Below are 14,191 nucleotides of genomic sequence, written 5' to 3'. Positions count from 1 at the left end.
AAAATATTCCGGTTTTTTTAGGTGTCTATATATGTGTGCATGTGAGGATGTGCATGTTAGTACAAGTACCTGTTGGGGCCAGAGGCCTTGGATCCCCTTGGAGCTGAAGTTATGGACAGTAAGATGCCTGAAATAGAAGTTGAACCACTGGGCTCAACTGTGTTGTTTTATAAACCAGATGCTCCAGTGGTTGTTCACAAAATATGATTTCCTTATACACTTTTAATGTAGCAAAATGACAGTGTGAAGCATCCAGGGCAGGTGGATTTCTGTGGGTTCAAGGCTATCCTGGTCTATATAGTGCGGTCCAGAACAGCTAGGGCTTTTTTTTTTTTTTTTTTTTTTTTTTTTGAGGCCCTGTCTTAAAAAGAAAGAAACGGAATAATTTTTTTTCTTCATTTAGTTAGAAAGGGAGGAAAGGATGTTTGAGTAATTTTGGGTTTTTGTTGTTACTTAGTTTGCTTTTTTTTTTTGGGGGGGGGGAGCATTGGATTATGTATGCCAGACTGGATTTAGCTTCCCTGTATATCTGAAGATTATCCTCGAACCCCCGATCTTCCTGCCTCTACCTCCTTCATTTTGGAATTACAGGCATGCACCACCACACCCAAGGTATATGGGGGGCTGAAGATCAAATCCAGTGCTTGCTTTCTTGGCAAGCTTCTTACCAACTGAGCTACATCTCCAGCTCCTGTTTGAGTGAATCTTAAAAGTCAGTGAGGCAAGGCAGATGAGACACGGAGCAGACTGAGCAGAAGCATGGAAACATGGACAGTACAGTGGAGGACATGAGTATGTTGGCCTGCTCAGATAACTGCCAGAGAAACTTTAAGACTTGGTGTTTTGACCTAAGACTTCTGGGAAGAGGAGACACACATATCAGGGGTGATAGGGAGCCCAGAACAGACCAAAGTGTGGATGACACCAAATCCAACTTGATGAAACTGCACTTTATTGGAGTTACTTACAGGAATATGGGTGAGGGGTTACAACTGTGACACCAAAGCCCACCCCAGCACAGGTGACAGCTCCCAAAAAAAGCTGGGAACCTGGAGCACACTGCACAGCCTGAAGGCAGCTCAGCAGATTGGAGAGTTGCCTCAGTTGCTTTGAGCTCTTCCAAGTAGCTCAGCTGGTTTCTACTTTTGGTTTTCAAGACATGGTTTCTCGGTGTAGTCCTGGCTCTGGTGGCATTTGCTCTGTAGACCAGGCTGGATTACAAATTCAGAGATCTGCCTTCCTTTGCTTTCCTTAGTGCTGTGATTGAAGGTATGCGCCACAGTGCACAGCTGGTTTCTTCAGTGTGCTTGTCTGGTCTCTGCTTCGGCTCACCACTTTTTGGCAACAGGATTCTAGGGATTGAGCTCAGGTCCTTGAGCATCGAGGTGAAGGTTCTACCACTGATCTACACCCAGTCTTTCTGGGGATTTTTGTTTTGTTTTTGACACAGGTCCTTATTCTGTAGGCCAGCATGGCCTCTAACTCTTGATTCTGCCTGTCTCCTAACTCCTGGGAATGAGGTATATTCCACCACACCTACCTCATTTAAAAAAATGTTAAAGAACAGATTTAGTGACTTTAAGATTATTGACCTAGAAACTACCACCATTACCCATTTTTCTATCTTCACTTTCCCAAACAGAATGGATATGAAAATGCCCATTAAATAACTCATTTGCTTTTCCTTGACACCCAATTCTGCTTTGTCTCTATGAGCTTGACTTTTCTATATATAAGTGAAGTAAAATTATAGAGTATTAATAACACACCAATTTTTTGTTTTTAGACAAGGTCTCATATAGACCAACCTCAACACACCATGTAGCCAAAGATAAGTATGAACTCCTAGTCTCCCCACCTCTATCGACAAGGACTGGGAGTACAGGTGTGATCCATCATGTTGTACTCAACATGATTAGCAGTTTTGTTGAGGTAGGGTCAAACTATCCTGGAATTTGCTATGTAGATGAGGCTGCCCTCAAACTCACAGAGATCTGCCTTCCTCTGCCTCCTCACTGCTGGGATTAAAACCATGTGCCACCACCACCTGGCTTTCAATATGTCATTTTAGAGAGTAAAAAATTCAACTCATCTCAAATGTGATTATCGTATTTCTCTGCTCTTGGTCTTAGTGAGAAAATGAAATCTTTCACCATTCAAACTGGGGACTGCTGTATTTGTGTTTGTTTTGGTTTTTAGGTTTTGGAGACAAGTTCTTCAGGGGACTCTAGCCAGCCTGAACATGGCAAGCATGCCTCTGGCAGGCCTTGTCCTTCTCTCCCATTCCCTCTACTTTTCTAAAAACTGTTAGATTACATTCCTAAAACTAGACCCATTGTCTGTTCCCTTATTTGGTTACTTCCTCCTCCTGAGCCTGACTACCAAGATCCAGCTCTGAAGGTACTGAAGTCCAGCAATCAAAAGCCCCCTTGGCTATCCTAGTTAACATGCCCAATTAAAATGAAACACCTCATCCTAACACAGGGTTTCCTCTTTTACCTTTATAAGCTGCCATTTGCCTATGGGCCATGTCTGTCTCTTCTCTATCCAGAAACAGTCTTTTGGCCTCCTCAGGACAAATATCCCTGCCCCCTCTCCATTGTTCCCTTCCCCTTCGCCCCTTTGACTTCCATCCTCTATCTCCTGTCTTCTCTCTCTCTTTTTTTTTCCCCAGACAGCACTAGCTGTCCTGGACTCACTTTGTAGACCAGGCTGGCCTCAAACTCTCAGAGATATGCCTGCCTCTGTCTCCCGAGCACTGGGATTAACGGCATGTGGCACCATGCCCAGCTCTGTCTTGGTCTCTTATTCCCTGAACTTTGTCCCTCTGGGGCAAATAAACCTCCTTTGAGCTGAGTTTCCTGAACCGATACCAATCCTTTCAGGTTAGACTCCCACGGGCTGGCATTGCAATGTATGTACTACCACAACAACACCTAGTTGTTTTTCAAATTCTCTATTAGAGGAAAGATTCTCCTCTATTTCTTGTTTGCTGTGGGTGCTGGGAGTTGAACCTGGGTCCTCTGGAAGAGCACCCAGTGCTCTCAACCACTAAGCCATCTCTTCAGCCCCCCAGTTTTACTGTTCTTATTGTTTTAACAAAACACCTGACCAAAGCAACTGAAAGAAGCAAGAAAGGGTTTCTTTGGGGACATGGTGTATGGGTACAGTCCACAGAGACTGCATCGCAGCAGGAGCACCATGGGGCAGCAGTCAAGATGCAGAGAGGTGAAAGCTTAGACTTCACCTGTTTTCTTCAGTCAGGGACACCAGCCTGTGGAAGGATGCCACTTGAAGTTGATCTTTTTACTTACCTTAAACCTTTTTGGAAACACTTAACAAATGCTTAGAGGTGTGATTTCTAGGTGGTTCTAAATCCTGGCAAGTTGACAGCCAAGAGTCACCATCCCAAGTCTCACCTTGAAAAGTTCCACCACAAGATGACGACCAAGTCTTTGGCATCTGGGCCGTTGGGAGATATTTAACATCAAAATTATAACCTGAGCTTTTACAAAGAGTTATGAGAATTTAATCTTAACTTTATTGAAGTTTTCTGCATCTAAGATGGCAATTATATGATTTTTCCCCTTTATTAACTACAGTATATTGCAATTCTTTTTACATTTTTCAAAAGAACTTCAATAGAAAATATTTAAGAATCCAATTAACTGGGATTTCTGAGTTTGATAATGGTCTGGCTTTTCTTTTCTTTTTTTCTTTTTAACCATTATACAAAAGCCAGCCATGCAGACACTCATGTTTAATCCCAGTGTTGGAGGACTTCTGAAAAACTTTTAATGGAAGGGGAAGAGGACCTTCCCTATATGTGGACTTTCGATAGGGGCATAGGAGGAGATGAGAGAGGGAGGTGTAATTAGGAGGGGATAAGGGAGGGGGCTACAGCTGGGATACAAAGTGAATAAACTGAAATTATATATGAAAAATAAAAATTTAATTAAAAAAAACTTTTAATTGTGTTTCTTTTACCTTTTTCTCCCTATTCCACCCCAATCCCTTGCATTAGCACAACACCAGGTAGGATAGAGAAAGGGTTAGTGGGAGAGGGCATGCAGTTCTGTCTTAGCTGCTTCCTGCTGGTTATGGTGTGGGATTCGTTGGAGCTGGTCTATTCCTCATTTCAAGAGATCTTTAACTTTTTTGTTTCACAACCAGCATTGTTCTTTCTTGTCTTTTTACTCTCTGGGTGCTGGCATTTATTTTTCTCAATGGAGTCTTCAGATTCAAACTTATCTGTAGCTGGCAAAGAGCTCCTCTCAAAGCCCACATGAAGCAAATAGTCTGCTGCTGTGGACCATGTGAATCAGTCCACATCCCACACCCGGGACCAAAACAGAAACATGCTTATATCCACAACATCCCAGTAGTTGGTACTGGGTAAGCAGAGGCAGGTGGATCTCTGGGTTAAAGGGCAGCCTGGAACCTATTAAAAACAAAACAAAACCAAAAAAAGGGACCAGAAAGTTAGCTCAACAGTTAACCCTCATCTGGCCTCTGCAAGCACATGGGGTCTGGACATACAAATAGGCAAAACAGCCATATGCAGGAAATTTAAAAAATCTTATAATTTATTTAAAACAAAATAATCACACTTTGGTAAAATCTATTTCTTTCTTTTTTTCAAGACAGGGTTTCTCTGTGTAGCCTTGGCTGTCCTGACTTACTTTGTAGACCAGGCTATCCTGGAACTCACAGAGATCTGCCTTCCTCTGCCTCCCAGGGTGCTGGGATTATAGGTATGCGACAATACACTCAGCTTTTTTCTTTTCTTTTTTCTTTAATTTGAGACAAGTTTTCTTTGTGTAGCCTTGGCTGTCCTGGAACTCACTCTGTAGACCAGGCTGGTGTTGAACTCCCAGATATCTGCCTGTTGCTGCCTCCCAAGAGCTGAAATTAAAGGTGTGCACTACCACTGCCCAGTTGGTAAAATCAAATTTTAAAGAGAACAGAAATTTTAATTCACCTTAAAGACTGGCATGCTGAGCAAGGAATGTACTTATTCTTATAGGAGTTACTTCATTACACTGTCCGGGTATCAGGGGTCTGCCTTCTGGAGGGATTTCAGCCACTGAGTCATTAGCAGAACCATATTCTAGTCTTTCATTCTTTAATTACGTCTTCAATTGATCCTGCCACATTCAATTAATTTAGTTCTCTAACCCTTTGGGGTGGTCTTTTCCCTCCAGTTTATTTACTTTTGGTTAATTGCAGCTCTCCTCTGCCTATTCTTCACTCACGTTGTTTAAGATGCTCTGGCTGCCTGCATTTATACCAAGAGTAGCTCAGGCACCCAAACACAAGAATATGTATCCTCATGGCAAGATCTGGCCACCTTGCCTAGAACCAACGTTCTAGATTGTTTTGTTTTTCTCCAGTCTTTGCTTTCTGGGTTGGATCTTCTTATATAACAAAAGCTAACCTGAAGAATACTTTGCAGGTCACTTTCAATGTGGAATTCTTCTGCCTCAGTCTACTGAATGCTGCGATTATAGGCACATGCTACCAAGTCCATTTTTGTAACTGTCATTTTTGAAACAGGGTCTCATGTAGTTCATGGAGCTCACTATGTAGCAGAGGATGACCTTGGACTTCTGATCCTTCTGCTTCCACTTCCAGGCTGCTGGGAAGGGATTGCACTTGTGTGCCAGGATACCCAGTTTTATGAGATACTAAGGAACTGAACCCAGGATTTCGTGCATGGTAGACAAGCACTCTACCAACGGAAGTACATCCCAAGATGTTGTGTAGCAACACCTTGTGTAGAATCCTCTGAGATTCAAACATTCCTTCTCTTCAAGAGCTCCTTCAGGCAGAAAGTAAACTACACAAAATAGCTTCAGCAAGTCCCTGAAACTGAGCAGATTCACTAGGCTCCTCCCTCCCAGGAGTGAACACTAAAGATTTCCAAGAGCCACTCTCAGACAAGCCTAGACAAGCCTACACAAGCCTGGCGGCTAAGAAGACTCTCAGACAAGATAAGCGACCTGAAAGAAGCAGAAACCAGCTAAGCTGTCTGGAAGAGGTAGAGACGAAGTGTTGGAGGTTGACACTCTCCAACCTGTTGAGCAACCTGCAGGCTGTGCTCTAGGTTTGCCAGCTTTTATGAGCTGTTACCCATGCTGGGGTTAGGTTTGTTGATATAGTTGTCTTTGTTCCTGAAAATCCTCATCCATATTTCTTTGAGACATGATTTCTCTGTGTAGCCTTGGCTGTCCTGGACTCACAGTGATCCTCCTGACTCTTGCCTCCCAGAGTGCTGGGATTACAGGCGTGCACCACCATGTCGGCCCATATTTTTTTTAAGTAACTCCAATAAAAATTGTTTTATTGGACTTTGGTGTTATTCAAACTTTGGTCTGTTGTAGGCTCTCTCTCTGACTGAGTAGATGTGTGTTATATTCCCCTAGGAAAAGTCTTGTCAAAAAAACACTTGACTGTTTCTTGGGCTGGGACAAATGTGACTGGGTTGTAAAAATTACGTTTTGTGCTTATGACATGCAATGTTATGTATTTCTATGCTGCTTCAATAAAAAGTTAAAAGAAAAAAATTTCTAGCCCCACACCTACCACTCACACCTACCTGAGACAGGTGAAGATCTGATTGCTAGGAAGAAAGCAAGGTCACATCTTCAAAACTGACACGTTCATATACTTAATAGTCTTAAAATTAGGCTTTTTTTTTTTTTTTCACTTAGAATTCATTGTACCACTTCTGATTTTCAGCAATCACCCAAACCAAAGGACTTCTTTAATACCCTGCTACTAGGTTTCAGAAGATTAGCTTTTAAGTTACCTCTGGCTTTGCCTTAGGTTTGAAGATTTTTCAAAAAGAATTTTTTCCGGGTTAAAAGATTCAGCCTAAGCTGGGCATGGTGGTGCACGCCTTTGATCCCAGCGCTGGAGCGCCATAGGCTGGTCTCCAAAGCGGGTTCCAGGACAGCCAGGGCAGTTACACAGAGAAAGCCTGTCTTGAAAAACCAAAACGTAAGGGAAAAGAATTTTAAATCTAAACAATTACATTTCCTTCCTTTTACAGTACCTGTAGATGTTACCTGAAGAATCAGGGTCGTTTTCACATTCTTCCTTCAGAATCCATTTCCATTCTTCATACCATTGTTCCCAGACAGACTGGGTTGGCCGAGTAAAATCAATTTATTTAACTTGGAAGAACTGTCATTTTTACAGAAGTCCCTCTTTTTTACTCAGGACTACGGTGAGCCTCTCCGTTTTTTCAAGTTTAATTTTATTCTCAGTTTTCAAATAATTTCTTGATTTTTCTTACTACAGTTATTGCTTGTTTTATGCTCTTGCTGCTAACTGCGTGTGGAATCTTTCCTTTTTCCTCCATTCAAAACTGAACCCGTAGGGCGATAGGCTCTCTACCACTCCGTTTGGCTGTGAGACTCTATGGTTTCCTGGTTCTATGACAACGTTCTATTCCCGCCTACATTTTCCGAACCTGAGGGAAGGCGGCAACAGCGAGCAGCCGCTCACGGATCCCCTCTATCCAGCCTTTGTTCGCCTCTCGGTGCTACTGCGCAGGCGCAGTTGGCTCGGCACGGTCCCCGCCTTCCCGACCGCGGGCCCAGCTCGGTAGCGCCGGCGCACTGGCGCGCTCTGTTCACACGCTCCGCGGCCTGTAGGCGCCGCGAGTTCCGGCTGTCGCCGTCACCGCCGCTGCTCCTGGAGGTCGGTTGCGGCGAGTAACGGCGCCGGGACGAGCCCCGCGCTTTCGTTTCCGATATGTACCCGAATTGGGGCCGGTATGGCGGGAACAGCCACTATCCGCCGCCGCCAGTCCCGCCGCCGCCGCCGCCGGTGGCGCTTCCTGAGGCCTCGCCGGGGCCCGGGTACTCCAGTTCGACGACTCCCGCGGCCCCTTCCTCTTCGGGCTTCATGAGCTTCCGAGAGCAACACTTGGCGCAGCTCCAGCAGCTGCAGCAGATGCACCAGAAGCAAATGCAGTGCGTGCTCCAGCCCCACCACCTTCCTCCGCCCCCGCTGCCGCCCCCGCCGGTGATGCCGGGGGGCGGCTACGGAGACTGGCAGCCGCCACCGCCACCGATGCCCCCGCCACCTGGGCCAGCCCCCAGCTATCAGAAGCAGCAGCAGTACAAACACCAGATGCTCCACCACCAACGAGACGGGCCTCCTGGTTTGGTTCCTATGGAGCTGGAGTCCCCTCCTGAATCTCCCCCTGTCCCTCCAGGACCCTATATGCCCCCGTCTCAGTCGTACATGCCTCCACCTCAGCCACCACCCTCTTACTATCCCCCTTCCTCCGCTCAGCCCTACCTGCCACCTGCTCAGCCATCCCCTTCGCAGTCCCCCCCTTCCCAATCCTTTCTGGCGCCCACCCCTTCTTATTCTTCCTCTTCCTCCTCGCAATCTTATTTGAGCCATTCCCAGCCCTACTTACCCCCCTCTCAGGCATCTCCTTCCCGCTCCCAGGGCCATTCTAAACCCCAGCTACTACCACCACCGTCCGTCCCTTCTGGGAATAAGACAACTGTCCAGCAAGAACCTTTGGAGAGTGGGGCCAAGAACAAGAGTGCTGAACAGAAGCAAGCTGCTCCTGAGCCAGATCCCTCTACAATGACTCCACAGGTAAGAAATCACCTGCCGGAGTCACATCTTTCACTTAGGCCTTACTTGAGCGGGCCTTGGGGCTTTAACCAACTAGTCCCTCTCCTAATTCCAACACACAACGACCAGCGCATTCGTACTCCAAAAGATACCTTAAGAGTCAGGCCTGAAAGCCAGGTTTTTAATTAACTGGATTGTTAAAAAAAACAGTAGAGATAACACTAGACACTTGTAAAGTAGTGGGTTGGCACTGAATGTATTTCTCAGATGTATGCCTTGGTTTTCTTTGACTAGCATTCTAGATCTACTGGAAGGAGCTTTGTTTTAAAATTGGTTTTAAACTGAGATTTTCATAGGAGAGGCAGTATAAAAAGGAAAATTCTCAAAGGGCTAATGTTTAAATGCATGATTAAATTATTACCAGTTGATTTTTTAGAACAAACAAAACATGCAGGGGTTAGAGATAGCTGTCACTTTCCAGAATTGAGTTCTCAGCACCTGAAAGATGGATGTCTCATCATGAGTGTCCTAATGTTGTGAGTTTGTATGGACTACATAGGTCTCTAGATACTTGATCCTTTGGAATCTGTTAGTATATTTTAGGAATTGATTCATAGATCACCATCTCTTGAAGATAATTTTAACACATGGTTAACTTGCTGCATTTCATTGTTATTACCATTAACTCCAAAATAATAGCCTTGCAATTTGGCTGAGGTTTTAAAGTTTTGTGATAGCTCTTCCTGTAAGAGACATCCCTTTATGCATCTCTTTGAATACATTTCTTCGCACAGAACATTAAGAGGTTGACAGTGTTGCAGGAACCTGTGAATTTTCCGTTAGGGAAGATAGACATAGAAGCTGGACATGGTAATCCAGTATTTGGGTTACAGAAGCAAGAGGATGGAGAGTTTGAAGCCAGCCTGGCTACATAGTGAGACCCTGTCTCAAAAATAAATAAATGGGAATAGGTTATCTGTCATGGCTATTTGAAATACACAGTGATTACTTATTTACCGTAAATTCACCAATAGAAAACGATAATCTTATGATATGCAAGCTCAGAGTAATAAAATTCCAAAAGATAAGTGATACTATTCTACTTTTACGGTGGTTTGGTATTTAAGAGAAGGGGGTTCTGCACAGGAGATGCTGATAGAACAGTAGAGTAAGTGATTTTGCTGTCTTACACCAAATTTTCATTAGCTCATCAGGATTATTTCCTCCAATTGCCCAGTTAGTTCAAGCCAAACTATGCTGGGTCTGCCTTTTTCTGGCCATGTAGAGAAACAAATGTGGTATGTTGTTGTGCTTGGGATTGAACTCAATGCCTTGAGCATTCTAGTCAAGTGCTCTATCATTCAGCTACAGCCCAGCTCTGGCTTTTTAAAAGAAGGGTGCGTACCAGACTGCTTCAGTGTAAATACTCACTTATGAACACTGCTTGTAGTTTTCTGCCTCATCTGAGATGAACTTTTTTCAATGTTTTGAATGTTCGGTGCTTTTAATTCATGCTGAAAGAAAGTAATGGAAGAGTGACTTGAGGTCTGGGTATAGACCAGGCCAAGAAAGGCCTTGCCTGTGGCTTGGGATAGAACTCATTTGGTTGAGTGCTTGCTTAACATCTCTGAAGCCATGGATTGTATTTATCACACTGCATAAACTGGGCATAGTAATGAAGACCTGCAGTCCTAACACTCAGGCAGTAGAGGCAGGAGGATCAGGAGTTCAAGGCCAGCCTGGGATGTAGAGGGAGGGGTGGGGCTCTACATGCCCATGGCTTTCTTACCTCTGTGGAGTTTATCCCAATATCCTTAATGTTCAAGGCACATCTCAAAATTCAGTCTCTGTGAACCATGCATGTATTCACATGTGTGATTTGGTGCTGTATTTGTCTTCTTAATCCTCTGCAGCACCTAGGACAGTGCCTTGGAATTTGTAGACCCACTATAAAGATTTGTTACATAAGATTCAGAGTTACCATTCTTTACACCTAAAGTACTTAGTTTATTAGGTGATAAACATATATGCTTCTGTATATTTTTCATTCATTTTTGTTTTGAAAAATGTTATTTATTATTATTGTATATGATGGGAGTGTGGACTTGCACTGGCCACAGTGTGCATATAGAGGTCAGGAGATGAGAAGACAGTTTTTGGAGTTAGTTGGTGTTCAAAGGATTGCATTCAGGTCACTAAGATTGCTTGTCATGTGCCTTTACCCACTGCCTCTAAAAAAATTTTTTTTATGGTGAAAGGCTTAAGCATTATGAAGAGAAAATATCATGAATACCCATCATTCAAGTTGCTGTTAAAATTTTGATATAGTCTTTAAAGTGTTTTAAAGCAAATCATACATCTTCTGCCATTTCATCATATTTTTCCCCCCATACTGGGATCAAGCCCCAAGGCCTTGTGCATGCTAGTTAAGTGTTCTACTACAAAGCTACATCCTCATCTCCATTGTTCATACATTCTTAATTAGGTACCTAATTGGTTTTTTTGAAAATCTTTTTTTTTTTTCATTACGTTTTACCGTTTCTTGTGGGTTTGTGACAGGTGTGGAGGTGTGCCAGTATGCTACTGTGTGCATGTGGAAATCAGAGGACAACCTGTGGGTGTGTGGCTCTCTTAAAGGTGTTCAGTCTTGGCAACAAGTGCCTCTACCTGATGAGCCATCTCTCAGGCCTCAGGTACCTAGTTTTAAAAAGAAAGAAAAGAAAGGGGTAGAGGAGACCTTATCTTCTTAAAAAAAAATAAAGCATAGTCTCACTGTGTAGACCTGGCAAGCCTGGGGCTTGCTATGTAGGCCAGGCTGGTCTCCAGCTTGCAGAGATGCACCTTCCTCTGTTTCCCTCAAAGGCACGTGTCACCATACTAGGCCAAGATCTTTTTTAACACACATTGTACAAGCTTAAGGTTTTTTGGTTTTGTTTTGTTTTGTTTTGTTTTGTTTTTTGTATCATCTATTGCTCAATCCCTTTAAATTTCTTAATTCAGAGGAATTTCTTGTTAAGTTCTCCAATTGTTTCAGTAATATTTTGTTGGTTTCTTCAAATTAAAATCCAGCATAGGATAAATAGAAGACTCTTACTGTATAGAGTAGGCTTCTGTGTCTGAGCACTATAACATCTGAGACCTCTTTGTTAGGGGATGCTCTTCCCTGTGTGTTGTAGGGTGGCTACTAATGTCTCTAACAATGGCCCACTAGGTGCCAATAGTGGTCTCCCAGTTTTGAGAGCCAGAAATGCTTTTGGACATTGCAAGACGCACCGTCATAAATTCTGGAGGGAAGAGCCACCCTTCTTTGAGAACCCCTGAGGTACATTACTATTTACTATTTTCTCTTTTTCTACCTTATGCCCTGAATTTGATTTAAAAAAAAAAAAAAAATCTGTCATTCTATAGAACATCCCACATTCTGACTCTGCTTCTAATTTGATACTGTGTCATTTTACTTGCTCTAAGTCTTCTGTTTCCTTTTTATAAATTAGAAATTAAAGCCAAACACTAGAATGAAGTTGAGAGGTGTTACCATGCTCTTTATTTGTACCCCTCCTGAGGGCCTGGTTGTCCCCTGTTCTGGTGAGCTTGGTCAATGGATTTAGCGGGGCTAGTCTGGTCTCCTCACTGCTCTGTCAGTCTGATGGTGAGCTTGGTCAATGGGTTTAGGTGGGGCTGGTCTCTTCACTGTACTGTCAGTCTGATGGTGAGCTTCGTCAATGGGTTTAGCGGGGCTGGTCTGTTCTCACTGTCCTGTCAGTCCTGCACCTCGTGTTTCATGACTCACTCATTGATGGTCTTTCTATGAGTAATCGTTTCATTGATGTTTTCAGAAGTGTGATTTTTAAATCCCCTCTGCAGTTTCTTAGTGTATGGAATTATGTAAAGTAAACTTTAACTTATGAACTAGAGCTATTTGATTGGAAATACAGTTTGTATAGGAAAGATAAGGCAAATACTTTACTGTTTTCCATTTTTTTCTCTAAATACCAGAGTAAAGCATTGATAATTTAATGGAATATTCTTTCTGAAGAGTTAGTTTTTCCGTGTTTAATGGGTTGACTAGTTGATTAAAATGCATAGTAGTCTTTTCAATGAGTTGTGGTTTTGTTTTTTTAATTCTCCAAATAGTTCATGTAAAATGATTTCATTGACTGTAGGCTTTAGAGGTGTCATTTAATGTGAAAATCTGTGCTTAGTGCTATAGATAAAATGGCGAATGACATAGATGTGGTACTTGATGTCATTGACTTTTCTTAATTTTTTTAAATTTCTATTTATTTTTTTAATAATTTTTATTTTGTTTATATTAATCACAGGTTATTTACTTTGTGTCCCAGCCATAGCCCATTCCCTCTTTCCCTCCTAACCCCACCCTCCCTCCCTCATCTCCTCTATTTCTTTTTTAAATTTATGTATTTTACATCCCATTCATATCCCCCTCCCTCCCATCCTACCGGTCCCACCCTCTTTCCCTATTTCCTTCTCCTCAGAAAAAAAGGAGCCCACCACCAACAGCCCACCCCAGCACACCAAGTCATATCAGGACTGAGCTCATCCTCATCCACTGAGGTCAGGCAAGGCAGCCCCATTAGGGGAAAGTGATCAAAAGCAGGCAACAGAATCTGTGCCATACACAGCACCTGCTCCACTTACTAGGGCACCCACATGGAGATCAAGCTGCCCATTGGTTACATATGTGTAGGGGGCCTAGGTCCAGTCTGTAAGTGCTCTTTGGTTGGTTCTTCCATCTCTGTAAGCCCCATGGGCCTAAGTTAGTTGACTCTGTTGGTCTTGCGGTGTTCTTGTCTCTTCCTGGTTCTTCTCCCCAACTCTTCCACAGGACTCCACCTAATGCTTGGCTGTAAGTTTCAGCATCTGATTCAATCAGCTGCTGGGTGGGGCCTCTCAGAGGACAGTTATGTTAGACTCCTGTCTGTAAGCATAGCAGAATATCATTAGTGGTGTCAGGTTGGCTCTCTCCCATGGGGTGAGTCTCAGGTTGGCCAGGCATTGGTTGGACAGTCCCTCAGTCTCTGTTACATCTCTGCATATCTTGTAGGCAGGGTAAATTTGGGGTTGAAGGTTTTGTAGGTAAATTGGTGTTCCCCTCCCACCACTATAAGTCCTGCCAGGCTAGAAGGTGGCCTCCTTAATCTCCATGTCTCCCGCTGCTAGGAGGCTCAGCTCAAGTCATTCCCATATTTTCCCTCGAGCCCACCCTGTCACAGGTCTCCAACTTGTCTCGGAGATGCCCCTACCCTTGGTTTCCCTTTTCTCTCTGAGCCCTCTCCCCCTCTCGCCATGACTTTTTAATTTAATAAGTACGGAGAAATGTAGGATATCATGGGAATGGAAAGTATAAAATATTGCTAGACTATTCTGCAAAAAACTAGAAAAGGTAAGGTTTAAAGTTTTACTGTTAATTTGGTTTTTTGAGACATTGTCCCTTGTAGCCCAAGTTGGTTTTAAACTTGTTACATAGCAAAGAATGACCCTGAACTCTAGATCCTTCTGTTTTTTTCTTCCTAAGAATTGGAATTGCAGGTATGTAGTAACAGACACAAACACATGCACCAACACA

General features: G+C 43.3%; 1 protein-coding gene across 3 annotated transcripts in view; it reads left to right on the top strand.

The window, feature by feature from the left end:
- The first annotated feature begins 7,648 nt into the window (after nt 1–7,648).
- Ylpm1 (YLP motif containing 1) overlaps nt 7,649–14,191 on the top strand; it is a 70,515-nt gene continuing 63,972 nt past the window's right edge. For all 3 annotated transcript variants that reach the window (XM_055592962.1, XM_055592960.1, XM_055592961.1), the window contains exon 1: nt 7,649–8,625. In XM_055592962.1, coding sequence (XP_055448937.1) covers nt 7,762–8,625 — 864 coding nt within the window. In that variant the 5' untranslated portion in view covers nt 7,649–7,761. The remainder of the gene's footprint in view (nt 8,626–14,191) is intronic.

This window comes from Psammomys obesus, unplaced genomic scaffold (genome assembly GCF_907164565.1).
Source record: "Psammomys obesus unplaced genomic scaffold, mPsaObe1.curated_primary_1811, whole genome shotgun sequence".
NCBI classification, from domain to species: domain Eukaryota; kingdom Metazoa; phylum Chordata; class Mammalia; order Rodentia; family Muridae; genus Psammomys; species Psammomys obesus.
Note: the sequence above shows the minus strand (reverse complement) of the source record. Positions and strands in the feature narration are given on the sequence as shown.